The sequence below is a fragment of the Anopheles funestus genome, chromosome 3RL (assembly GCF_943734845.2).
Source record: "Anopheles funestus chromosome 3RL, idAnoFuneDA-416_04, whole genome shotgun sequence".
NCBI lineage: Eukaryota > Metazoa > Arthropoda > Insecta > Diptera > Culicidae > Anopheles > Anopheles funestus.
The window spans coordinates 40,458,098-40,485,352 of record NC_064599.1 but is presented as its reverse complement, the minus strand read 5'-3'; the positions used below and the strand labels follow the sequence as shown (position 1 = coordinate 40,485,352).

Sequence of the window (27,255 nt, the reverse complement as noted above, 5' to 3'; positions counted from 1 at the left end):
TTTATTTTTAATTCGCACACATGGGGATTGTCTCAAAACGCAAAATATTAACGGCTCAATGAAAACGGTAGTATGATATATGTAGGGATAAAATCATTACTAACTAACAATGCGACATTATCTAACAATAGCAATTTATCAATGGTCAATAGCATCGGTGCTAATAAAAGGTATTGCAACCGCTGGCTTAACATGTTATTAGAATAGAAATGAGATGATAGACGAAAAAATGATTCTAAAAAAATTGTAAAAAATTGCAAAGCAGAAAAATTACTGCAAAAAAAAAACATACCAAATCTTCCTTATTCATATCCGTAAATAGTTTCAACTGGGTAGGGTGGTCATTTCATTTAGGCATCTTGGGTACCAACCACCTGCTACTGTACCACTTCGTTTGCCTTTCGCTCCAGCACACCCAGAACTTTGGACATATCGCAGTCTTTAGCAATTTTAGCATACTTCACCTTCCGAACCTCCGGTAACGTTAACCAAAACGGTACCAACTGGGCTATCATGCGAATGTGGTCTTCCAGTTCCTGAAGCGTCAGTTTACCACGGTAGCTGTTTTCGATTTTAACTACAGGTGTTTCGAGAGGTAGCACGTTCTTTCGCTCGGTCACGAACACGTTCCGCAAATGTCGAGCAATCTCCGGTAAACGGCTGTACTTCATCGCTTCCTTTTCCTGGGACGGTCGTCTAGTCATTTGATCTAGTGCTTTAGCTGCTTGTTTTGCTCGTATCTTCTCTAGCAGTGCTTTTGGAACGTTTCTAAGAAGATGCTCCGCGGGATCTTTGCTGATCGATGCGGGAACACTAGTGGCGTTGCTGTCGCTAGAGTTCTCCTCTTTAACTTCAACTGGCTTTGTATCCTCCGTTGCGGTAAGCGGCGTTTGTGAAGTTACAGTTGCCGCCGTGTCTTGCTTCTTTTTCTGCTCCAAGCGTGCTAGCGCACGTTCCATTGCAGTACCACAACTGAAAAGGTTTCTTGCCGTCGAAAGCACGTCCTTGGCTGAGGAGAACTTCTCCACATTTGGTGGCTGCGGTAGTTCCGCTTTCTCTATATCGGGACAGCCTTCCAGATCGAAATCAGCGTGCCAGCGAACGATCTTGTTGCGCTCAATGTTCAACGGTGGATCTAAACTTAGCAGAAACGTTTCATGAGCGTCCTTCGTTTTTTCTAACAGCAAACGGCGAAAGTGTTGATAACGTTCGAGTAATGCCTGTGGATTTACGGACTGCTTCGGGATAGTACGTAGAAAATCGGTTTCCTGGGATTTCTTCGCTTGTTCTACATCCTCCTCTATGTTGGGCCTTATTACCAGCTGGTACGTTTCGTGTTTTGTAGCCGAACCGTAGTTCTTTGTCATTTCCTGGCTCAGGCTAAACGCTTTCGGGAAGAGGAATTGTATTTGCGCCAGGTGTGATTCGAAAAAGTTCTTCCGTGCCATCCGCTGAACGGCTGGTTTGAGCTTCTTGAAAGTGATCTGCTCCTTACGGTTGTGAAACATGGAACAGACCGTGTCGGTGCACTTGAACAGCTCCAACAGGGATCGGTACTTGAATGGCAAGTGCAACGTAGGAGTGCCCGATTCGACCAGATTGTGGAAACGCTGATATGCTGGCAACTTTTTTGGACTAGCCGTAATAGGTGTACCAATCGAAGGATCTTTTATCGGACTCATAAGAGCCGATATACGCTTGGGTGTCACATTCTTCGATGGTGACAGAGAGTTGGATGCATCTTTAGTCGGTGTGCGAAGCAACTTCGAAGGAGAGATAATAGTTTTCTTTGGGCTGTGAAAAACAAAGACAGAAACTAATTAGCAACGTCCGACGGAAGCGTACAAACAAATCATTAGGCTAATTGTCGGCGACCCCTTACCTTACCATCACCTCCACGTCAAGAGTTGAAAATTGTTGTAGATTTTTGGCAGCCACAATCGGCGAGACGGCGGGCTTCTTTCCTTCCAGACGCTCCTTCCGCAGACGGTCCACTCTATCCAGGCCGCTCTGTATGTTGTTTAGCTTCGTTTTAAGCTCCGGCAGACGAGGATGTTGAAGCAGCTTGTTACGAATATCTGCCAGCGACATGGAATCCTTGTCTTTTCCCAATTGAAGCGTTCGTGTAACGGTAGCCTTCGTTGGTGCCTTAGCCACATTGTTTAAGCTGTTTCTGGGAGAAAACTCAACCGAAGCAGGAGCGCTACCAGCAACACCACCGTTATCGATCTTTTTAGGAGATGCTAGCTTCTTTTCTGGCACAACGGGTTGTTTTGAGGGACTAGCCGTATGAACGCGTTTCTGCGGTGACAAGTTACCCTTCTTGATGAAAGACACCAGCTTCGGTTGGGCTGATGATAGAAGGGCTTTGGTTTTCTCGTCCAAATCAACCGGACCAATCCTTTTGATAGCCCTTGATGCTCTCGTAACACGGCGTTCCATCTCCGTCGGGTCAGGGTTTGCTCTGGTGCCGCCACCATTGTCTTTTCCGGCGGTTTCAATGTTCTTCAAAGTAAAGTTATTATCGTTAGCATGTACGAAGCGTAGCTCTTCGTGATCCGAGTTCAGCGAACTGTTCGTCAAGTTTCCATTCGTATGCGCAATAGAGTTTTCCAGTATCAGTACCTTATTTTTTCCTGCACCAAGCAGCGCATCATGCGCAGCGCGTTTGCGAGTGTTAAAGTAAGACGCGACCGTTGGCTGCGACATTATGTAGCTGATACGAGGAAATAAAAACTATCTAATGGTAACACTGTTTTCACTAGTTAACTAATTGCGAAAGAAAATTGTTATCAGTGGCACGCGTCAGCAGCTACTTTTCGATGCGACGATCGTGTTCTGTCAGTTGATTTTCCCTCCAATTTAAACCTGCACTTGGCTGGTGATGCGCAGGAATTGCATTCCTGTGCATAGTCGATGAAACCCTGCGTCAAAGTCGTCGACGAAAGGGCGTTTGTTTACGGTATGTGTCTTGTTTATGTGGGATCGTCGAACGCTTGACGTTTTACAGAGCCCTTCAATTGATGACAACAGTGTTATAAAATAAAGTGTATTTTGTTGAACAGGAATTCATCAATGGCTCCATAAAATGGTTTATTAATTTAATTTATTTACACTTAGGCTTGACTGTGAATTTGATGAACTCTCGAATGGTCATTGTTGTAAATCCGATTTATAAATTTGTCGACGAAACGGATTTCCAACAGTCAAAAAATCGATGTTTATGGCATCAAAATATTCCGTTCGTCGAGATTTCATTTATTCGAGTAAACCTCACTACATCGATTGTACAAGTTTGATCTATTGTGAAGCAAATTTTCTTGATAGAGTGCAATTATGATAAAAAAGGAAAATTTTGAAGCGAACTAATGAGGCACCAGATTTCCTGGTTTTCCATTGCTTTGTAAGTTGTTCCGGTTCACGAAGAAATCAAATCGCGTCATAGGAAAAAAGGAAAAGCAGCAAAGCATCTTGACAGATGCGCATTGTTCGCGGTGCGCATCATCTTGGATGTGCGAAGAAGCAGCTGCGACAAGCAACAGCAACGAGAAAGAACAGCGGCGTGAAAAACGTGCGTGTAGTGTGTGGTCGTAAAATTTTTCGCTACTCTCCGAGCAGCAGAACGTTCCGGATGTATTCTGCACGGGTCAGGGCGGAAGCAGTAGCAGATACGGTCAACGGAGCCGCAGAGGAGGCACGGCGGCGGTGCTCGGCAGCTTTTTGATTCTGTGACAGCTTCTCGTTTTGCTTCGACAGTGTGTAGCCACTTGTTTAGTTTTCCTGAGCAAACTTCGCCCCGTCGATCGTAGTAGTCTTTTTTTTAAGTTCTTTGGCTCGAACATTGTCCTGCCTGCAATCAATGTGTCGGGAAAGTGACTGATTGGTTTCCTTCTTTTCCATTCTTTTTAGTTAGTCTGCTTTAGTTGCCTCCCGAAGTTCCGGTGTTGAAACCAATCATTCTATCGGTGGTTGAAAGTTTGCTCTCTGCGCCGTACCGTGCATCGTTGTGTTCCCGGGTCGCTTCGAACTCGCCACTACCCATCGTAGGGGATAGTGCATTTAAATTAACTGGCCTGACCATTTCTTCCGTGTGGCGACTGTGCACGGTACAAGAAAGCTGATGCGCCGAACAGAAGCATCACCTAGCAATTGCATAAGCGAAGACAACGCAGGTTCTTTGTGCATGGGTTCGGTGCGCTCGTTGCAGTAATCCCAGTGGCGAATATTATTATTGTTCCGAAGAACGGAGTGCTGTCATACGGAGTTGCAGAAAAATTGGGAAACGGTGCGAGTGCGCGAAAGAAAGTAATAGGCGAAGAAAAGAAGGGGAGGAAGAAGACGTCGGCAAGACAAAAACAATAGTGCTCGAGACTAAAAGAGATAGAAGACTGACTGAAGAGCAGAGGCGCGAGAAGAGCGCGTATTAAGATTCGGTGTGGCGTGCAGTTGGCGTGTGCGCGCGTGTGCTAGAACAGGCGAGAACAATAATACGGTAACCCGTTGGAAAGCAACGGTGGGGTTGTGCGTGTGTGTGCTGCGGACAGTGTTTTGGAGTAGCAAGTGAGAAGATTCCGGAAGAGGCGGGCGTTACAGCAAAAAAAGCAATGAACATAAAACCCGATACGAACCGACACGTACTGACGATACAGGCGAAGAAGAAACGTCATAAGACGGCGAAAAAGAAGGCGAAACAGCAGGCGACGGCAGCAGTGGCGGCGGCGGCGGCGGCGCAAGCAGCGGCGCAGAACAGCAATAGTTACAGGAGCGGCCAGAATCACCAGTCGCCTGCAACGGCGGCATCCATTGGTGGTGGTGCCTTCGTGGGCGGCGGGTCAGAACTCCACGAGGACGACGACGACCATGACGATATGATCCTGGGCACGACGTCGGGTGGCGCGGTGGTGGTCAGTGGTGTTGGTGGTAGTGTTGCGATGAACGACAGTCAGCATTCGGTGTCGGCCGTGGCGTCGGATTCGGTACGCCGAGGCTCAAAATCAGCAGTGCATACGGTGGCAGCGCTGGACGCGACCACAAGCTCATCGAACGAGACGATCGAGCAGGACCGGGACGGGGACCGTGATGCCGATGGGTACACGAGCGAGGAGGAGGAACAGGAGTGCCGCGAAGACTACTGCCGGGGTGGTTATCATCCGGTGAAGCTGGGCGATCTATTTTTGCAGCGCTACCATGTGATCCGGAAGCTTGGCTGGGGTCACTTTTCGACCGTGTGGCTTAGCTGGGATCTCGAGGAGAAGCGATACGTGGCGCTAAAGATAGTCAAATCGGCACAGCACTTTAGTGAGACGGCGAAGGACGAAATACACATTCTCAAGACGATCCTGGACGCCGATCCGACCGATACGAAGCGCAACAAGGTGGTGCAGCTGCTGAACGACTTCCGGATAACGGGCGTGAACGGCACGCACATCTGCATGGTGTTCGAAGTGCTCGGGCACAATCTGCTGAAGCTCATCATGAAATCAAACTATCGCGGCATCCCTCTGGCGAACGTGAAGTCCATCATCCGGCAGGTGCTCGAGGGGTTGGACTATCTACACACGAAGTGCAAGATCATACATACGGATATTAAGCCGGAAAATGTGCTGGTGTGTGTGAACGAAAGTTACGTGCGTAAATTGGCCTGCGAGGCTACGGAGATGCACGCAATGGGCTGCAAGCTACCGATTTCGCTCATCTCTGCCGCGCCACCCCAGTACCAGGAGCAACCGATGAACCAGAATATGAGCAAAGCGAAGAAAAAGAAGATGAAGCGAAAGGCGAAGATGCAGTCGGAGCTAATTCGGCAGCAAATGGAACACATTCAGCAGCTGGAGTTTGGCAGTACCGGCGGAATGTCGTCTTCTACGTTGGGGCTGCTGGAGAACGGAACTGATGGAACAGAGTCCGGCAAAATGGCACCGACCGTTGATGGAACTGTTGACGATGACGGTAGTGCGGGAATGAAGAGTGTTCGGAGCGTAACGACACATGGCAGTACCTCTACAATCGCTATGAGTACTACAACGACAACAGCCGACGGAACGACGACCCTGAATTCGCCGCTAGAAAGGAAGGAGGCAACTGAAACGCGACGGTTGCTAGTGAACGGTACCGCCGGTTGTGTGAGTAGTGGCAGCAAGGAAAGTGGCGGTGAAGCTGGTACACCATCGTCCGGGGAAGAAGATCGACCAACCCTGACGCCGTGCGCATCGACGCTTTCCAGTCCATCGAGTAGCGAGGCAACTTCTTCGAACAACAATGATGATATCGCCAGTGACCGGAAATCGCCCGCCAAAAGCGGCGATACGTTGGAGAAAGAAACGGACTGTGACCGGGAGCAGCACGATCCGAAATCGCCGGACAAACCTTCCTCCTCGTCGTTGCACTCGGCTACATCAGCATCGAAGCTCGACATCAGCGAATCGGTGCGCAAAATACTGTCGTCGGTGCAAGAAAGCAAAGATCCGGCCTTTGAAGTGTGTGACATTGATGTGAAGATTGCAGATCTCGGTAATGCGTGCTGGGTCGATAAGCATTTCACGGACGACATTCAGACGCGCCAGTACCGCTCGCTGGAAGTCATCATCGGTGCCGGGTTCGACACGTCGGCGGATATATGGAGTACCGCTTGCATGGCGTTCGAGCTGGCAACCGGTGACTATCTGTTTGAACCGTTCTCCGGCAAAGATTATTGCCGGGACGATGACCACATTGCGCACATTATCGAGCTGTTGGGACCAATCCCCAAACGTATTGCCCTGTCGGGCAAGAACTCGAGCCATGCCTTCAACTCAAAGGGCTTGCTAAAAAACATCTCCGGCCTGAAGCCCTGGGGATTGGTGGATGTGCTGATAGAGAAGTACGAATGGCCGGAAGAAGATGCGTTCGAGTTTAGTGATTTCCTCAAACCGATGCTAGATTACGATCCACGTACGCGTGCTACAGCCGCCGACTGTCTTCGTCATTCGTGGCTGAATCACTGAGCCCCGACCATCGTGACGAGCAATCGTGTCTGTGCATGTGCAAGCAAGATGCACCTCAATAAACACCCAGAGATCAGTACAGTGCAGGGGTAATGTGTGTTGTGAAAAGTGCACATTATGTGTGGAGTGCAAGAGCTTTTTCGTGCGTATGGATATTAGTTTGCTAAACGGCCGGCGTCCAACATGATTTATATTGTGTAAAAAGGAAAATTGTATGAGCGTTTGGTGCAGATGTGATGCGCGTTTATGTGTGTGTGTGAGTGTGCGTTGTTATGGCAATTCTGCGACAAGGAATAGCAAATGGTGCAGTGCAGGATGCAGTTATAGACGCGCGGTGTGCTTAGTGAAAACAGCAGGAAGCAGGAAAGCGAAATTGTTAAGCAAACGTAGGAAGAGTGATAGTAATAAAAGCAAATGAAAACAAATCGAAAGTGTAGATGAAATGAGATGCTCAAAACACGTTGTGGTGTAGTAAGTGCTTGTTGCCAAAAGTGTTCGACTGGAATGCAAAAAGCCACAAACACACACAAAAGCAGTGTAACATACGGTGGTCATAACATTATTGCATACTGTTTCCAGCAGAGAATAGCAAAAGCGAAGAACAACCGACACTAGCAGCATACAACAGGCAGAAGTAGCAGACTGATGCATCTCTCTCTGTTTCGGCACTCATATTCTTCGTTACCACGTCAGAAAATCACTTTAATTCGTCAGCAGAAACAATCGAATGGAACAATCGGTTGGTGTTTCTGTTAAAGTGTGGCCGCAATGATTGCTAACGGTGGTGATTATGGTGGCATGGTTGCGCAGAAGAAAATTACTCCGCAGCGCGCTCTTTGCACAGCTGCAGCCCGTTGTAATAGTGTGTGAATCGTTTTTATAGTGGGTATATGTAGCAGAAATATGTAACATAGAGGCGGAGACCGAAATTCTTAATGAAGTTTGTGTAGGAATAATATCCCAATATCCCCGCATCAAACGATCAGCTTTACAAATTAGAACAATAGATGGTAAGTAAGCGGATGCATATGTAATATAATGTAATCTTTGTTCCTTTTCCGACTGAAACACAATCTCATTGGTATTAGGTTGGGGAAAAAGAAATTCATTATTCCATTAGACATTCCATATTAATGGCGATTCTATAACAATTTTGGATGATTTGGATGCTTCCATATGAATGGACGCGTATTAAATATTTGCTTGCGTGATTCCTTAAAGTGGGCTCTCCGCACCTTATCATTTGCATTTCCCTGTAAAACTTCTCAAATTTCCCACCCAAGTTCCCTGAGCTTCCGACGAATTCTGGCCTGGTTTGGCGATACGGTAGCTCGTTCTTGTAGTCCCACCACAAATGCATTAGAATCTTCCGTTGCTATGACTAACAACATGCCGGTCAACTGCGATTATTTGTTAGATTTAATCGAAATTTTTGTTTTAAAAGTTGTTTTCTTTATCCCCAACCCATTACTATTGTGACCTCACAAAAGCCATAACACGCATTCGAGCAAAGGATATTCAGTTATATGCTAGTGCAGTACTAAATCGTTTTATCTGTATTATTTGATTGATTAGCGGAGAAGGAACTAACTTACGCCTGTTGCCCAAGTGTTCTAATGTTAGTTTAATTTTGCAGGAAAATAAGGAAAATCTAAAACATCAATGTGCCGTGTGTGCCCTCGTTAGCAAACTAGAAGCGGAATTGGAACAAATGAAATGTGAATATTATAAAACGGTGTCGCAAAATAAGACGACTGCAACTGTATCATCACAATCGGCAATAGAATTTCAAAACGGAACAGAATGCGATGAAATCATGGACCGGGTGCAATCACAAACGGTGGGTAGGCACCACCGCACTGAGAAAAAAATAATTCAATGCAGTAGGGAGCAGGCAACAAATATTTCGTTACTAGTAATTGAACGCTACATAATTAAACAAACACAGAACCAGGTAGCAACATTTTTAAGGGATTATAGAAAATAGGTCATATGGATGCTAAGAGAGGCGAAGTTACGAAGAGGAGTGGTAGTAGTATCTTATATTTGAATATTATCATTATAAATATTATGTTACGCGTATGTTAAAACATCCCTTAAATACATCAACACAATAATATTCGAAAAAGTAGTGGCAGTTTAGCTGAAAAACATACCAAATTTCGCGGCCGTTTTTGACAAGTCTGTGTGCCGTACCGTTTTTGTTTCGTTCATATAACCAACAGAAACCTCCCTGTCCCGGAAACTGCAGCTACTATATGGAATGCACACATTGCATCAAAAGCATTACGGGAGCATTACCAGCAGCATTTTTGACCGTTTACACACGCCGAAGAAGATCAGACTACGTAGTCCGTCCTGAGGGGAGGAAATACGAAAGACAAAAGCTCATAACTAAACTAAAACGACATACAAATCTGCTGACTATGCTGCAGGACTTTCGCATTGATCTCACACGATTAGAATGATCGTACTAGAAAAGAAGGTCTTGAGATGATGGTCAGATGTGTAGCAGGAAATGTTTGTTTCTTTTCTTCCAACTTCTTACCTCACCGAATGGTGTTCCTGGGATCGATCTGCCGATTGTTGCGTTAGATAAACATGGAATATGATTGCATAGCTCAGTACATATTACTGCCGGTTTGCGTGATGCGCATTCATGAAGAATTATCATCAATCTTGCCGTCAAATGTTGACCGATCGTGTCTTCGCTAGGTTTTATCATCAAAATTTGTTAATTTGATTACATAAAAACGGCAGAAATATAATTGTTTTCCAATCTAAGTGAAAGTTGTTACGCGGAAAATTAGGGATTTGTTTATTCTATCTCTTGCAGTATTCTTGCTGAAAAGTGCGAATGAACAAAAAAAAAATGATGTAACGCACTAACGACAGAACAAAAAAGCGCATAGTTTGACAGAAATATTGATGATCTTTGAGATTGCACATCGTTTAAACCAGCAGTAAGACCTTTTGACTTTGGTGGCAACGCATTTGTGATGTCAAATGGCAGTCGAAACTATTTTTTCCTACGCGATAATCAACCTTTCCATACATTCTACATAATCATATTCTTCCAAATCAGCCATCAGCTAAAGGACACTCTATATTTCTCTTGCTGTATAGCTTACGCATTCGATAAGAGTATGTTTTGTGTGTGTCGGTGATAACTGTTGAGATATACAGTCAGCATGTTCGAAAAAATCGTTTTTTTTTAATTGTATCGATGACCAATTTGCGGGGGCCTGGTGGTGTATGTGATAAACGGCACAGTTCCACACGACAGGACCGCGTATGAAATCCCAGTCTCCCCGTAGCAAGGACTGACTATCCGGCTACGTGGTAAAATAATTCTAGTAAGCCAGAAATGGTCGGCGTGACCTGTAAGGTCGTTAAAAGCCAAGAAGAGACTCTCTAAAGAGTAAACGGATTGGACGGATTCACTTGAAATGTTCATCAAATATTCTTCGAGCAATTTACTCGGTTTTGTCTTATAGTTCTGAATCGATTTCTCTTTCTTGTATCGAAAAAATAGCGAATTCTCTATCCAAATTCGCCATTTTGTCATTAGATAAGAGTTATACGATCAAATTTTGGCATTTTCTTTCGAATTGTTTAAATTCTTTATAATTTACATTGTTTTTCACGAAACGCCAGTGGATAATCCAATCCAATCCAAATCCAATATATGTGATGATTTTTCTTTTAACAGAAAAAAAAAGATCTTTTTAGCTCTTTTTAGCTTTTTAGCTTTGTAGCTCTAGAAAAATATAGATAGAGTAAATACATACATTTTGGTCTGTTCGTTTTGTAATTCTTCCGGCATGGGTTGTGCATTTTTACTGCCAATCTAAACAGGGTGAATTTTTTAGAAAACATAAACTCCTACAATCATATGATGGACGAAACGAATGAGATTTCGTAATTGCGATGGAAGGAAAATTAGGTTCTTAGAGAAGAAAGTTGCTTTTCTCAGCGTCATAAGGAATTTACAATATGGAAACATTCATGTATCACCTTCCTTTATACTTACATATTCCACTGAACAAGCGTAATGAACGAGTGCAAATGTTGGATAAAACCAACGCATCACCTATGAACTACCGCTCAGTTACACAGACCACCACCAGACAACCGTTTCCATGTGGGTTACTAAACCACCTTCATTATTTTTTACTTCCTCGTGCTCGATTACTCATTGTGGAAGTGTCTCGGAATACATGCATAATCATTTGTAATAGAAGTATTGCTGTATAAATGAGATTGAATAAATATTATGAGATCATACAGGAGATTTTCTTTATTCATTGGCATTGCGTTGCTTTAGGAGGATATTCAGATGAGTTGATTAAATAAATATTTGGTGTGGACAAGTGACATCACTGTTTCTCTCGTCATATGCCATTGTCAACGCCGTTTAGTCACGACCACAGCTCGGTTTAGTAGAAAAAGTTATTCATATTAATTGATTTATACCATAATGTCATCTATTAAGTTCCTTGCAGCATACATTCAAAATATCATACACAAAACAACCACATACCGAGTTTCATAGCGATAAACTGTAGGAGTATAGTTTATTTGAATGATTTCATAATGGGACTCAAACCTAAATTGGAAAATGGGCTGTAGTATCGTACCCTTCACTAGAGGACATCTGTGCCTCTGTGGTCGTTAAACAGTAAAACAGATCAAGATCGAAAAAATTGAACAAACACCTGGTCAAAGTCATCATCAGTAAACGTGTGAAAAATGTTCCATTATCAAACAATTAGCTTATTTTATTCCCAATTCACTTCGTTGAGGAAATTTGTGCGACAAATAATGTTTTGTTGAATATTGTAGCAATATTAAGTGTGTAGGAATAAAATATATAATTTCAGAATTTGTTATTCTAATTAGACGGATTCAACTTTGCTCAATTACGAAAAGGTTTTCAAATGTTAGTAAACATTCACGTTTAAATACGCATTTGTGAAACTTTATTTTGTATATACTATCATTTTTCAAAATCTATTCCAATTTTTTTATGAAATACACTTAATTACTACGTAGACACCACAAACTCGCTGTGGTGTTTACTTGCTGGATTAGTAGGTTTGTCTTTTCACAAACAACGTCTCCGAGATAGGAAAAGTTTTAGACGACTTGAAAGATGCGGTCATTTATGGATGAACGATCTTTATAGTAATGCTTTGCTTTACAGAAAGAAGAACCACAGGTGTCTGTCCATGTTGTCAGTGCAAATCAAAATCTTGACTAACTAGAACGGTTATTTCAACTGGTTTCGATTGAGAATTATCAAAGGTCCAGGTCCTATATTGAATTCTATCATCGCCTTTCACTGGGCATGCAAAATTGAATGATGATAACTGAGACTAGCATGGAAATGAGTCGTTCTGCTCCCTAATCATTTCAGGATGTGGTTTTGGCATTTAATTTCTGATTTTCCTTGACTTTATTGGATTCATAATTGGTTAGTCCTGACTTTAAGAAAACTTGTCCACATTTGCGACAACTTGATGACGTTGTTCTTTCTCTTTTTAAAATTTGTCCAAAAGTATCCAATTGTCTACTTAACACCACTTTACTCCGGACTATGCGTACAACTTGGTTCCATAAAATCGCAAGTGTAAAATTTATTGTACATAAATTTGTATTATTCGTATGAAAGGAATCTCAACCCTAAAGTATCCAAAACGTTTCAAGGAAAGAAGAAAAAGAAAACACATATTTTTTTTTTTGATGACCAATGGTAACAAAAGCTGTCATTTTCGAAATGCAAATATTGTGTTGAAAACAATTTGTTGTTAATATTCACTTGTCAGCAAGCGTTAAACGAATGTGCTGTACCGCGTTGAAACATTCTACAGCCCCATTACGAATCATATCCGCATCGCATTAACGTAAAACAATAATAAAAAAATTTCATCATCGTTAAACCTTACCCACATGTACATGTATGACCAAATGAAAGCGCCGAATAGCAGCCGAGCGTACTGTGAGCTGCTACAATATCCATTTTGTCGATGTAAACTTGCGCAAATGATTAGTGGCGGAAAACTCCCGATAAACGTTGACCATAGATTTCACGTAGAACTTGCGTCCAACAAAGTCTAGCAGCAAGTCAGGACGTTTAGCAGTACCAGTACATATTGCAAACACAGATATTCAACAACATCCAGCGTTTAAAGATTATTTATGCAAAGCCTTCAATCATCATCAATCCTTTGCCCCGTAAAGCGAACAATTTGCAATAGAATTTGTATTTGGTTTGTGTTGGAGACAACAAGAAAACCATACACAAATATATTTCTGTTTGTATAAAAAAATACACAAAACCTAGATTTAATTTACTGTGAACTAGTAATGTTTACTGCATGTTTTTTCCGTGCCAATACACCGTTTACGGCACACTTATCCCATGATGTCACATAATCGAAGGGGATGAATGTTTTGTGTTAATCATTAGGAAACGCATTAACAAAGGAACGAAAAATGAATAAGAACAATTAAGTAATTTATACAACAAAAGAAAGAAAAAAAAACAAAACAAACATATAGTGAGTTAAACAAAACAAAACATAAGGTTGAAAACTATGAAGTAGCAAATAAACTGTGTAATTTTGATAAATATTTCAATGTGTACCGGCGCATAAATGAAGTCCGGCAGGTGTATGTTGAACTTAAGGAACAAGTTGTAAAAGATGTAGGTACCTATTGACAACAGGGCTATCTGTAGGGCGTCGGTATACATGGACGCTTGGTACAATAAAGCAGCCGCTGCCAAGGTCAAGAAAGATGTTGCACGAAATTAAACAGCAATGCTGAGACGGTGTAAGCCGGAGTATAGCCGGAGAACCGCATAATGTAATGCAAGGATGCCGAAGTTGCCGAAGAAGTAGCGGAAACCAAGCAAAGTTAGTGATGTAGGATTTTCAAAGAAATGTGAGCTAAAGCAAAAATCGAATAGAAAGCGGAAGCGAAGTTGGTTTACACTTTGTATAATTTTTGAACCAATCATAAATATTGTAATTATCGAGCGTTACACACATACACACACATTCATACACATATTCGCATAGACACCTAAAACTCACATACACGAAACACGAAAGCTCACACAAAGTTACACAAAAGTTACACAGGTAGTAGGTGTGCACATTCACCCACACATCATGCAACAGATCATGCATAATTAAATTAGTTTTATTGAATCTTTCGATCCCCTTATATCCCTCATGGTTGCGCCCAATGATAATGTGAGTTGAAAAAAATAAACCAGAACATCGTACACGATCGCAAAGGGAAAAGAATCGAGACTTGGAGAGGAATAAAGAGCGGAGGTTGTTGGGTGACGATTAGTTGAAGGCGCTAATACGCACGAAAAATGGTGACGCGCGAGAATTAGAAAGACAAAAGGACAGACAGACGTCCCTCTCTGCAGCACTACTGTACGTCTCGCGGTGTAAAAAAGCCTATCGTTATCGGTGGCAAGAAAAAAGGAGAGAATCGGTGTGAGACATGTACCGAAAATAAAATAAGAAATCGCGTGTGACGATCAGTTCACACGCGCCGTCAAATGAATTTGTCTGTGCAACCTGCGTCCGTGTTGGTTTTGTTGGGGAGTTTTTGTTTCACAATGAGAAATTTGCTTCCTTTCGTTGCTATTTATTTCTTTTTTTTTTGCCAAAGCACGCGTCGCCTCGGAATTGCGGAAATGGGTTTCACTGAATGTATGTTGCATTAGGATAATTAAAAGTGTACAATTGTTCGCAACGTCTCGGACACTGCCACGCTGGGGAATAGGAAAGGATACAGAAAAACCCGGGTAATGTATGTTGGGTCCGAAATGTGTTGTCCTTTTTGTCCGAAACGAGGCAAGGGACAATGTTATCCAATGACTATTGTTCCTAGCAAGGGTAAGTATGGTTGTTTAATAGCTGAAATGGAAACTTCTCCAGTCCGCTTGGAATGCTTTGTTATACGATTTATAGGACGAGTTCAATGGTTTTATTGTAAAGCTATTTCAGGTTCAGGTTGACTGCCTATCGGTCATATTACAGCCTGTACAAACTTATCCATTTAAAAAAAATGACGTCCCAGTTGGGGTTGAAACTACACAACACATGTACAATAGTCCCAGTACTCTCCACTCGTAAAAAGATGAAGTTGGTCTAAAGCTGAGTCAAACGTTTAGTTTGTATATGAAGGAACCGCGTCAATGAATTTTATTATCGTGTAGCGAATTAGACTCACCAGCCTCTATGTGGTGGAGGGTCGTTTTATGTCTGACATTTGTAGAGCAGAAATTGAACACCAAAAGGCTTGAAGAAATGTGGAGTAACGAGACGTTGTTGCATCCATCACGTAGGTCGGCTTAAAAGAGCAATAATCGACGACCGTTCGACTGTGAGTGTTTTAAAAACTTATGCAATTGTCCACAAAGTGTCATGCGGTTGTAAAGCCTGATAAATAAACATGTAACTGTTCAGTTTCAGTTAATGTTTCCTACAAACTTTTGGGTTTTGGAGAATGTTTTATAGTTTTGTTTGGTTCCAAGCTGGTAGAATCCTTTAAAATTTTGAGTTGATCGTTAGAGGGTTTTGGCATTCTTTGCGTAAATGAATGATGACTGACTGCTACATTAATTAGACCTACCAATGGGTTCGTGATATCGATACAAATCTTCACACAAAACTGATCATAACACTTAAGCAGACCATTTCTGTCCTTCCGTATCAGGAACTTGATGTTCTATAAAGAAAAATGCGAAAGAAGTACCGATTCTGAACCTCAGAAAAGGTATTCTTTTTGAGTTTTATGCTATACGGACACTAACATTTGACCGTTAGTCCCTATATTGACAGAACTATTCTATAAAATCCCATCCGTATACTCCGTACCAAGACTTATTGAGGTTGAAGTGCCACAACAGAAAACTCTTTTCATTTTATTAATCAAACATAATATAGCAGAAGGCTACAAAAAAATCTTAATTCACTTAACAAAAATTAAAATTAATTTCAATTACACACGAAATAATGTGTATAACTTTTGTGTATAAGCTTGAAACATTCGCTTCCAATTTTTCTGGAAAAGTAAGTAAGGAATATATGCTTCTGGCTCTATCTTACAACTACTTTTAAGTACCAAATACGAAGTAAATACTAAATAAGTAGGATGGTCTTAATGAATACCAAAATAGTGGATATAAGTATTAACATAACAAACGCGACACATAGACCTTCAGTTGTTAACAGAATGGAAAATGTAAGTGAGCAAAAATGGTTTTCCTTCCCCTGTTTGGTACTTACTAGCTGATGTAAGCGTGTGGTTTTTTTATCTACAAGTATTTTTCACTCCGTTTTAAATCCGGAGAACGTCATTAATCGTTCGACTACAGTGGCCACAGTTGAAAACCAAAACCAAGAAGGGCGCCATTGATTTGTGTGCGACACATTCGAGCAAGTCAAAATATGACGACAGTCTACTATTGCTTTTTTTCTCCTCTCCTTGTGGAAGTTTTTTTTGCAACTCTAAAATTAAAACACACTCTAGCAGAAGCGTACTTTAAAGAAATATTCATTTGACTTTCAAATTCTTGCTACGGCTCATGTCTAGGACGTGTTGGGTTAGAATAATCGGTGAAGAAAAGAAAGAAAATGTTTTATACGTACAGTTTTTGCCGTTTCTTAAAGTTCATTGGCTATTGAAATCGTAGCACAATACATTGTAATCGAAGCTCATAAAAGCTTCCGACTCAGCCGATTTGCGCTGAGCGGAGCTCAGGAGGGCGGAAGGGAGCGAAGCAATAATAGGAATGCGATTATTTATCCATCATTGAACAAGCATTTCAATAAACAAGCACCAAAAACGGTCGCTTCCATCGAACCTCCCCGGGCCTGTCAGGCCACGGGGTAAAAGGGAAAATGGTAAATCAATCAACGGTGTTGTTACTGTCGCGTACTTGCTTCATTCGGTGCTTTTGCTCGCGCCTACCTATAGGTTCTCTTGCCAACTGTCTAACGTTTTACCCATCCGGTCGTTTTGTCAATAACCGTCATTTCCGTACAAGCGGAAGAAGGGAAGTGACCGTATTAGTAGGGGTGGGTGGGAAGCGCTACGATCTCCATATGCATCGAATGGTGGGGCGGGGGGGATGGCGTTGGTACGACAGGGAAATGCTATTTGGTTGAAATGGTATGGTTTTGAAGCTGACACACATTTTGCAACAGCCGAAGGCCACCTGATTTCGGTGTGATGAATGCACCCGGGAATAACCTACAACGTGTGGAGGTGCGATCCGAGAGGGATCGGGCACTGCAGTTCGTTTCAAATTTGATTCTTCTATGTTTGGTTGTCGATTCGAATGTAATGGACGACAGTGACCGGTCAGAGGCGCAAAAAAAAACGTGTTGTCCGGATGGCAAATTTGTGAACTGTTTGCAAACACCAGTGAGCAATCACACGAGCGCAAATGGAGCTGACGATTCGGGGAAAGCATAATTTAATCTCACCCGCTTTGCTAACGGTGCTAGACGATAAATTATTGGAGGGAAATGAAGCATTTCATGTCTATGATTCCTTGACGGGACGATCGCAAACATGTTATGATTGCTTGCTATTGAAAATTAATAGACAACAGTTGTACCAAACTTTTGAGGCAAATGGGGTGATTCGTCCGTTGAATTTCATGAGATGTTTTTATTTTTATAAAAAATCACATTAAATGCATGTGAGTATTTTGTAGTTTTGTAAATCGAATTGAAAGTAGCAAAAATTCATAGCCGGCTTATCGATTGGACACACTACAACCAATTGAACCGTGATTAGATAACGATTGGACGCACAGCAATATATTTTACCATCCTTGACCCAGCTGTTGATCAGTTGGTTTTGGTATTATTTGGTGTTTTTGTTTTTACAAACAATTTAATCGCATACACAACTGTGCTTGGTTTTGTTAAGTGATTCGTCTTTATCAACGCGAAAGTAAGATTATTCCGACTTTATAGGTGTGTGTCTGATTTAGTGTCTTGTTTACAACACATCTTCGAACGAACGCTTCCCGGCTCTTATCGCAATCAGTTTCACACATACCAGTTTGCAAACACTTCTCACAACAACGGCTCATCGAATCTAGGGGTACTACCAGTATTTCGGTCCAGCTGCTCCGATTGCATTGCATCCTTCTTCAGTTCCGCCAAACGACGCTGTGTGCTCGGATCGATCACGCAAAGTGTCCGTCCGTGGTTGCAGCATCCAACGGAAACGAACCTATCCGAATCTCTCCGGTCCGTGGTGTTTAAGTGTTTTTTTTTGTTTTCCGGGTCGGGGAAAGCGGCATTCCCTCAGGTGGGTAAATAAAAATAATTCAAGTTGTGCGACATAAGACATCTTTGCTGGCAGTAGTATTTTCGATTCGATTTTTAGTGCTGCGTGGTGTGCGTGTATGTTTGTCGCAAATGATGCGCGTACGCGAGAGTAAAGGGTAGCCGCTCTCTGTGAGCATCAGTTTCCGACGAGAATCATACATATAAGAGTAAGATCGTCGTTGCAAGTTTGCGTCCCTGAGTTTGCCGGGATGATTACGCAAGCGATGGAAACCTGTTCGGGTGGATTCTAATAACAGAAATATCACGAGAAGTAATAGAAGGGAACAAGAATTAAGAAAAAAAAAACACTCCCACACACATACACACACACACATAACCGAGTCCTTACTCACTTCAACCAGCTGTTGATTTCAATGGCAAGGCCATATGATTCATATCGGGCCACTTCGCGTGTGTATGTGATTCTTATGTGCTAACCGAGAACTGTTTCTCAACTTGTTCTAAGCACAATGAATGAATTCCTTCTGTTAAATTTATGTAATCTCCATTTTCTATTTTTATTCATCAAAGTCAATAAAGCAATCATACTGAAGGAGAGCAGCCATTTTCGTGTACCTTCACCTATCAGTGACAATAAAATATGCCATATAACTAAGAAAAACAAAATAAAAAAACCTGGCCACCAACACGATAGGGTTATATGAGGACACCGTGTATAAATTGTATTCCGGAGCAACTGTTGTGCAGTATACCGCGGTGGCCTTTATAGATGGAATCATGCCAAGCAGGAAAGATAACAAAGAATCGTCCGCCTTTGTATTGTTTTTACTTTAATTTTTTAAATGTACGTATTCATATTTACTTGGCACGAAGCTTCCCAGATGAAGGTTTGTTTGTGGCTTTTAAATTCAGAATTTCCTGGGTTTTAGCTATTTATCTTTTTCGCTAGATAGATAGGACTGGGCCACGAGATGAGAAGAATTTTGAATGCTAATAATCAATGTAAAGTAACAAAAATATTTAATCTTACAGTTTACCCCTTAGGTTAGATACTTAATGTTGCTCGTTAGGTCACAAGGTCGTCAGGGAAGTGATGCTTTAATAAAGCGTATTAAATGTCAGCTTTGGTCTTAATGAAGTAAACAAGTACGTCCTTTCCTTCTTTTGAAAAGAGTTGTTAAAAGTGGGTTATAAAAAATCGATTTTTTGTTGCATTTTGAAGAAGCTCAAGGTTTCAAAAATGTTTGATGTGAATTTAAAATTTAAATTTATTTTTTAAAATGTAAAATGACAAATAACAAACGCTTTTATCCAAAACTACGTTTTGCAAATCAGTAGCTAGTAAGCTCATTGACTTGAAATTTTCACCAGATATTCTTTATAGATCGATTTAATAATACTTTCCTTGAGCTTGATTTTACATACATTTATCATTCTTTTTTAAGCAAAAAAAGATGAATTTTCAAGCAAAAATTGTATTTTTTTAACATTAAACTTCCGCCATTTTGTAACAGTTAAAATAACAAAAAATCCAATTTATGTATCCTTTTCTAATTATTTTAAATTTTTTGAATTTTGACGAAATATCAGTGAGTTCTGGAAACTCTGTTTATGTCCACAGCGCTTCGAAGTTGTCTTTGCGAAAACGAGAATTTTTATGTTGTTTAAATATATTTTTTATTTACTCCCGGATAACTAAACATTCAAATGGCCACGATAACTATTCATTTTTAGGAGTTAGTTTTTCTTTTAATAATCCCAAAAATAACCTGTTTTCAAGCTTCGAAAATTTTTTTTCCTCCTTAATCCTTATGCTAATGCTATATCGAATATCAGTTAATTTTGAATCATACATTTTTCCACCATAAAATTAAACACGGAATACTTCTCAATTTCACAATCTCATGCACAGTATTGCTGTTTTACGACCACTTCCCAAATACAGCAATGTACCGTACCGCTACATTTATTGGCACATAATATTTTGAAAAAAAACTCGACCTTGGTTCACATCACATCGCCCGCGGCATATGTTACCGAACTCGGTCGTCCGGTTCTGTTCTAGCCGATTCTGTTGGAATCTATAATAAAATCAGTAAGAATTTAGGCTACGGGTTAGAACGGAAAACAGGGCATCAAGATAGCAAAATCGCCCAACACCCAACAAAACCCGGTACCCGGTTATACGATGCAGTATAACTGTATCAACCGACCACAAATCGATAGAAAACTATTCACCAAACCGGTCTCTTTCCTTCCCCCTCCGCGGCCCCGTGTCTGTATCACTTTTTCCTCGCCAGTCGGTTGTTTAATTTAATATTTTCTTTTTTTGCTTGTTTGCTAGTGTTGCAGGTGAAGCTTTCGTCAGCTTTACACATCGGACCGATATAACACTCACACAAGGATTTGTGGCGCAATCGGTGAGACGGCGGTTGTCCTTCTGAAAGTAGAAATAAAAAAACAACCCTCAACAACAACAGGGACAAAGAAATCCTTTATCGACAATGAATATATGCGTCGTTGGTGCGGGTGTCGTCGGTTTGACGACCGCGCTGGAACTACAGCGTGAGATGCGGAACGCCAATGTCACCATTCTAGCTGATCGGTTCGAGCAGGACACATGCAGCGACGTTGCGGCTGGCCTATTTCGCCCCGGAACTAGCTTTTCCGGCCCGACAGAGGAAATCACCAGGTAAACAGCTACAAGGTAGTAGTGTGTGGTGTAACACAAAATAGAGTTTAAGGGGGGAGAGAAGAGGGAGAGAGAGAGAGACGACGAGGAAGGGTATAATGGGACAGAAGTACGGGGACTGGGGAAGATAGGAAACGTTGAACCCATTTTCACACTCACCAGGTCGACGGTTCACTGCTATTCAGACTGATGCGCAGTGCTTTTACAGTGATCGAATGTGGAATAGTTGTGTTTTGTTCTTATATTTTGTGTTAATTTTTTTAAATCTTCAATAGAGAATTAATTTTACTTCGCTTTTAGCGCACTATTATTTAAAATAATAGTAAATTGAGATTTTTTTTATTTCATTTAATAGAAACAAAAGTATTTTCGATTAAACCTTTGTTTTCCATTCACTGTAAGTGCTCACTGTTAAGTGCCAACAGGCGGACCAACACACAAACACACACACAAGGTGGACCTCTCTTATCATCATTTTTCATTTTCATCAACGTCAAAGTTGTCCTACGTTGCGTGAGAAGCAATTTAATTTTTCATCCAGCCAACACCATCCCACACTCTTTACGTACGAGGTTTAGGCAGAAGAAAGATTAATATCCTACAGGCAAAGTATCTTTCGAAACGAGAGAGAGAGGGTTACTTTTGTACGCGATGACCACACGCGCCAATCGTTGGCAAAACCCGCCAAAAACCGATCATACTTTATTTCGCTTTTGAATTGACCTGGAAAGATGAGTAATTTAGATGGCAAATAACCAATTTAAAGAATTGGATTAATGTTCCATGATAACGCTAGAAAGCTCATTCATTTGATAATTGCATTACAAAAAGGTTCCCAATTTTCCGACTGTATCTCAGTGGGAAGACACGATACTAATCGACTCGTGTGACAAGCTGCAACAAACCATTGATGGGAAATCAAGTTGGAACCGAATGGATGGAGTTGGTCCCTCACCACACTGTTACGCGTGTGTGCAGTGATTCGCTCCATTAGACACCTGTCGAACGAACGGTTCTTTCTGCTTGGCTCCGGGTCAAGTCGAGCGGGAATGGAACATACCTCCGACAGACGGTCACGATCGATAGGATTTCGTTGCCAACTGGGGTGTTTTCCTTCCCTCGTAACTCTCTGTCTCTCTCTCTCTCTCTCTCACCGTGAATGTTTGCTGCACCTGGTGGAAGCACCTTACCACGACAGGCGCACATCCAGGGGTCGGGTGTTGGTGGTCACCAAAAGAGGATCTCCCGCTCCACGTTTAAAACGCCACAGTCGTCCCTTCCCTCCCCGGATGGAATTACGTAATTTACACGCAAAATGATTCACGAGAGACGGCCAAAGGGAGAAGTTTGTTTTGGCGAAAAGAGTGGCCATCGAAGCAACGTACAAACGGTGCGGTACGGAGCCGTTTTTGAGGTTCTCCTTTCCAAGTGGTCATTCTTCCGTGGTTCGCATAGTTTATGCTTCAATGTTCTTTTTTGTGCCAACTTTCCTAAAACACCACCCTGTGCACGGCTGCTACGGGGAGAACTTGCTATTTTTAGCGTGAAGTGTACGCTTCCGTCTCTCCGAACCGTCCACTGTACCGACCGAAACCGTCGTCGGATATCGAAACCATATTTACTACGCCATACCATAAACCACACGAATCAAGCAAAAGTGAGTTTGGCTGGTATGTGGACACAGTGAGTAACGGTGGCACACGTGGTGGGTGTGGAGGAGAGTTTGAAATTAGGAATCCATCGTACTATTCAGCGAATTAGCAAAATAGCGCTGGGGAACGTCTAATGGGCGGGTGTTCGTGCTGGCAACAATTTCCGCCCTCATATGCCATTTCATTTGGTCGACTAATTATTTACACTATTGTATCGTACAGACGGGTTACTACTTGTCTAGTTGGACATTGTTTGGCCGTTACACGGACCTACAGAGCTGCATTAGTTTTGCATTCCAATGTCATATGTTAACCGTTTTTTATTGTAAAAAAATCTTGTTCTATTCATGTACGCGTTACAAAGAAAATAATGCTAATAGTGGACGTCTGGCGGTGGCGCAACAGAGTTTTGTGCATTTTATAAAATAAAATGTGCCACCTGCAGAATTCGGACACAATCAAGTTCAATACTATTTGTACATTTCTAAAGATTTTATCGAACGAAATTGTGGAATGTTTTGAACAGTTTACATTTACGTAGATATAAGAAGAAAGCTTTTAGTTTATCTTAAATTTAGGTAGATCAGTTAATGCTTGATACATGTTGGGATCAGTAAAATATCGTATATTATGAGTTGCTTTCGTGTGATTTCACCACCCAAGCGATAAAGTTTGAAGCAAAACTTAAAGAAAAAGCATAGTCTTTCCGGCTTTTAAGCCCAAATAGCATATATTTTCAGAAAGATAATGAACAGTTGTACCTTCCAATACAATGTTGGACAATACTTTGAACTATCAATAATTATTAATTTCCTTATTAATAATGCCTACAACTGTAGGGGAAAAAATCACAGGAAACTTATTTCTAGGCACCAATGATAAGGAATTAAAAACTGGTGAAATGTTGCTCATCGATAATTGGATCACTCCGGTAGACCATAATACATTAAGATGAATGAAGACCTCATCGTTACTTCTACGTAGACTTAATTGTTTACAACACAATGTGTTTATTGTTAGAAATGGGTACCGATGAAACGTTTAACTGTGCAAAAAACGGAACTGTTGATAGCAAGTTCCGTAACGTAACATACCATCGCTAAGTCACATGTTTCGCAACCAGCTGTTGTTTTTCTTTCTTCTATTTGTACTTTGTTTTTTGCTTCTAACCAATGGCAAACGTGCTGATACTAATCACCGCTGGCATTGATTTCTGGCGTGCGTAACGCGAATAGAGAACAAGAAAAACAAAAGAATCGATAGACACCGAAACCAGTATACGGTATCGACACCATAGGCCACATAGCCAGTGTTGTCACTTTTGCTTTTTCCTTCTCTGCTAGTTTCCCGTGTCCGAGAAACGATACCGACTGAAGAAGCCCTTGAGCGAAACCATTTGGTGACATGAAATATATGAAAACTGGGGTCTCCTAATGGGATAGTCGGTGGGGCAGATGAACACAGTGCCTATATTCAGACTACACGGTCACAGCCAAATGCTGGTTGTGCCAGCACTGGAACGATCGTACGTCCTTGTACTGCTGTGATTTGTTGTTGTTTTTTATTAGTTGTGATCGCTCCATACAAATGGAGACGCCTGGTGGCGGATAATTTTTTAATCGATTACTTTCTTTGTCACGATTCCTTCCTTCGAGTTTGTAGTACTATGAATTTTTCTTTCAATGAGAAAATGTACAATAAATAACCTATTAACGCGTTACGATTGTTTGAGGTTTGTTTGATTTAAGTACAATAGCAACAATTTATTGATACAATTAAAGATCAATTTAAGTAGGGAACTAGGGTAAAGAACTGTCCATCGAAACAAACTCTGCTCATAAACTCTCGACACATGTTGCATCAGTTTCTTCAACGATGAAACAATTTACCACCCGTTCGTGAAGGATTAATTTACTTCTGGTTTGATACGGGCGCACAAAGTTCTTGAGCTCCAATTAAGCAATACCCGGAAGTTGCAGTAGTGACTGGTGCTTTTGACCTGTAAGTTGAGGCCCCAATGGAATAGCGGGTCACTAACGTGATGATTTTCGTAATGTGCTCCAGTCATGCGATCCCCACAACCCGGCACACAGTGTGCAGTGAAATCTATTGTGTCAAATTGCTAACCTACAACGGTAGCGTCGCGAACCCTTACAGTTACGGTCCTTTGACCTACCGATTCGTGTGGGCACGCAGTGTGATGAAAACTGTCCCAAGTGCATTAAGTGGCGAGCGAATGTAGCTCGCGTAAATATTTACATACAAAGGACACGACGCTGACGCTGGGAGGCCCGTTTCCAGGCCGTGGCAATCGATCGTAAAGGGGTTTGGACGAATTATGGGCACATACACATATACACAGAACAAGTGCACTATCCGCAGCGGTAAATTACTACATTAGTGGAACAGAAATAGATCGTGCACGTTTTGAAGAAAAAAAAAGTAAATGAAAGGGTCAAATAGTCAAACATACTGTATATGATATAATGCTATTAATGATGCTGAGTTTGCATTTTTTTGATTGCTTCTAGTTCCCATATAAAATGTGTAGTGAAAAAGGAAAGGAACAATTCACCATGTTGGATCGTATAGTACAATTTTCTATCGAACTCTTTAAAACCGGCCTCCTGGCAGTGAAAGGCGTCGGGCTTAATGTTAAGGCGCTTTCATGCCCCATTCGGTGCTTACACTCATTTGTTGCTTTCCGGAGTTTATGCGGTCGACGTTATTGCTTGCGGCTTGAGGGTTGTTCTGTCATTTCCTGCCTTTTCCGGGAAAAACGCAAGCTACGGGAGGGACCTTCGCTTTAATCGACGCTATTCTTTCCACAAGAGCTGCTATCCACCTTGCCAGTTTTCCTCAGATCGATGGTTCGTCTGCTCTGTGCTTCTTTTCAGGAAATGGATTTCAGACGCGTACAACCACTGGGATGAACTTCGCAAGACGGAACAATCAGCCCGTGCCGGTGTGTGCCAGCTGTCGGGCTATATTTTTTCCAGCCGTGATCCTGCCATTGTTAGGGTAAGTGAGTTACAACCTGGGAATGGAATTCGAGCACGGGTCGGGAACGGGGGGTAACTAACGCTCAGGCAGTTGCAAACTAATTGTTAATGTTTTATCCATAGAATCACTACATCGAAAAGGTCTTGCCAGTGTATCGTGCTGCTACCGAGCAGGAACTTCAAATATGTCCGGGCGAATGGAAGTATGGGTCGTTTTTCACCACCATCCTTACCGAGTGTCGGCTGTTTCAACCGTGGGCGACAGAAAGGTAGGTCATTGATTGGTTCGTTTGGCATCGAGGGTGGCACGAGGTCACAGAGGCAGTGCAAACAAGTACGGTGAAAGCGATTATTAATGGGTTACTCGTTTTCGTTCTTCTACAGGTTTCTTGACAATGGTGGACGGATTGTTACTGTTGCCTTGAGCAGCTTGCAGGAGCTGCGCGGCAAGTACGACGTGGTCGTGAACTGTACCGGTTTGGGGGCCAAGCGGTTGTGCAACGATCATAAACTGGTACCCATCCGCGGGCAGGTCATAAAGGTACGAGCGTCCTGGGTGAAGACGGCGTTCTATGCGGACTTCGATACGTACATTATTCCGGGCTTCCAGGGTGTAACGCTCGGGGGTTGCCGTAATTTTGATAGCTACAATACGGAGGTCTCTCGGCATGATTCTGCTGCGATTCGTGAGCGGTGCGAATCTTTGCTGCCAAGCTTGAAAGGGGCACCTGTTATACGGGAAACGGTCGGGTTGCGACCGCATCGTGATCCTGTGCGCGTTGAAATTGAATTACTGCCTACATCAAACGGAAATCTACGCATCGTACACAACTATGGTCATGGAGGGTATGGGGTAACGACTGCACCCGGAACGGCAAAATACGCGGTCCAACTTGTGAGGGAAGCATTGCAATCTAATAGTAAACTGTAAATATATTAAGTGTAGTTAGTTTGTGTGGAAATACATTTTGTTCATACGAAACAGATATGAGTTTGAATAATAATAGGAGATAATTAAAATAAGAGATCGATTTTTTGTAGTTGCTTAGATTTGTTAATTATTGAAAGAATTTTATCGATTTGATCCAATTAATATATTATTATTAATAGCTTATAGAATAATTCTTTTATAAAGCCAACCGTTAACAGTAGCTTACAAATATGCATTTATAAAGATGAAACTTTGTTAACATGCTCAACCTATAAACCTAGTGAAATGAATGAAGAAGTAATAACAATTATATTTAGTTTATTATTCTAGTCTGATAATTTAAATTAGCATATATCGTCAATTTTCGCCTATGTCGACCAATAGTCGACGAACCGCTTGTTTGTAAGGAAAGTCGACATTATTTGCATAGTGATGGGCATTACAAATGAGATGATCATCTGGAATGATATTATTAAAATTAGATGAATTTCTGCACATTTGCATGCATTTCCCTAAATGCCAATCTCAATCGTTTATTTACTTGTATTTATTTGCACTTGTGTTTATGGAATTTTTTTTAAATAAAATTAGTTAACAGCAAAAGAAAAATTTACCTTTTTTTTTGTTTAAACTGGTATGATTTATATTTCTTTCAA

The 27,255-nt window shown here is 41.7% G+C and overlaps 3 protein-coding genes across 5 annotated transcripts; 2 read left to right on the top strand and 1 right to left on the bottom strand.

Annotated features, from left to right (window-relative positions):
• Positions 1-273: 273 nt before the first annotated feature.
• Positions 274-2,978, bottom strand: LOC125768835 (DNA replication factor Cdt1). 2 transcript variants are annotated; one of them, XM_049437025.1, is made up of 3 exons: positions 2,626-2,978; positions 1,883-2,505; positions 274-1,794 (listed from the first exon to the last, which is right to left on the bottom strand). In XM_049437025.1, exons 1-3 carry the CDS (start codon positions 2,707-2,709, stop codon positions 378-380), a joined length of 2,124 nt encoding a protein of 707 aa, XP_049292982.1. In that variant the 5' UTR covers positions 2,710-2,978; the 3' UTR covers positions 274-377. The 2 variants fall into 2 exon arrangements, with proteins under 2 accessions (XP_049292982.1, XP_049292981.1); XM_049437024.1 differs by having other exon boundaries at positions 1,883-2,978.
• Positions 2,979-3,276: 298 nt separating this feature from the next.
• On the top strand, positions 3,277-14,570 carry LOC125768833 (SRSF protein kinase 3). 2 transcript variants are annotated; one of them, XM_049437021.1, is made up of 3 exons: positions 3,277-3,403; positions 3,910-7,993; positions 8,620-14,570. In XM_049437021.1, the coding sequence occupies exon 2, from the start codon at positions 4,605-4,607 to the stop codon at positions 6,981-6,983; it is 2,379 nt and encodes a 792-aa protein (XP_049292978.1). In that variant the 5' UTR covers positions 3,277-3,403; positions 3,910-4,604; the 3' UTR covers positions 6,984-7,993; positions 8,620-14,570. The 2 variants fall into 2 exon arrangements, with proteins under 2 accessions (XP_049292978.1, XP_049292977.1); XM_049437020.1 differs by having other exon boundaries at positions 3,277-3,755.
• Positions 14,571-16,043: 1,473 nt separating this feature from the next.
• LOC125768890 (D-aspartate oxidase) lies at positions 16,044-26,699 on the top strand. Its single transcript, XM_049437192.1, has 5 exons — positions 16,044-18,341; positions 20,667-21,014; positions 25,564-25,687; positions 25,792-25,937; positions 26,053-26,699. Exons 2-5 carry the CDS (start codon positions 20,827-20,829, stop codon positions 26,597-26,599), a joined length of 1,005 nt encoding a protein of 334 aa, XP_049293149.1. The 5' UTR covers positions 16,044-18,341; positions 20,667-20,826; the 3' UTR covers positions 26,600-26,699.
• Positions 26,700-27,255: the final 556 nt, after the last annotated feature.

Excerpts from the sequence above, each read along its gene's own strand:
- LOC125768890 (XM_049437192.1), top strand. The coding sequence starts at position 20,827 with ATGAATATATGCGTCGTTGGTGCGGGTGTCGTCGGTTTGACGACCGCG. Across the intron at positions 21,015-25,563 it reads CCGACAGAGGAAATCACCAG|GAAATGGATTTCAGACGCGT; the intron begins GTAAACAGCTAC and ends GCTTCTTTTCAG. Across the intron at positions 25,938-26,052 it reads CAACCGTGGGCGACAGAAAG|GTTTCTTGACAATGGTGGAC; the intron begins GTAGGTCATTGA and ends GTTCTTCTACAG.
- LOC125768833 (XM_049437021.1), top strand. The coding sequence starts at position 4,605 with ATGAACATAAAACCCGATACGAACCGACACGTACTGACGATACAGGCG.
- LOC125768835 (XM_049437024.1), bottom strand. The coding sequence starts at position 2,709 with ATGTCGCAGCCAACGGTCGCGTCTTACTTTAACACTCGCAAACGCGCT. Across the intron at positions 1,795-1,882 it reads GACGTGGAGGTGATGGTAAG|CCCAAAGAAAACTATTATCT; the intron begins GTAAGGGGTCGC and ends TGTTTTTCACAG.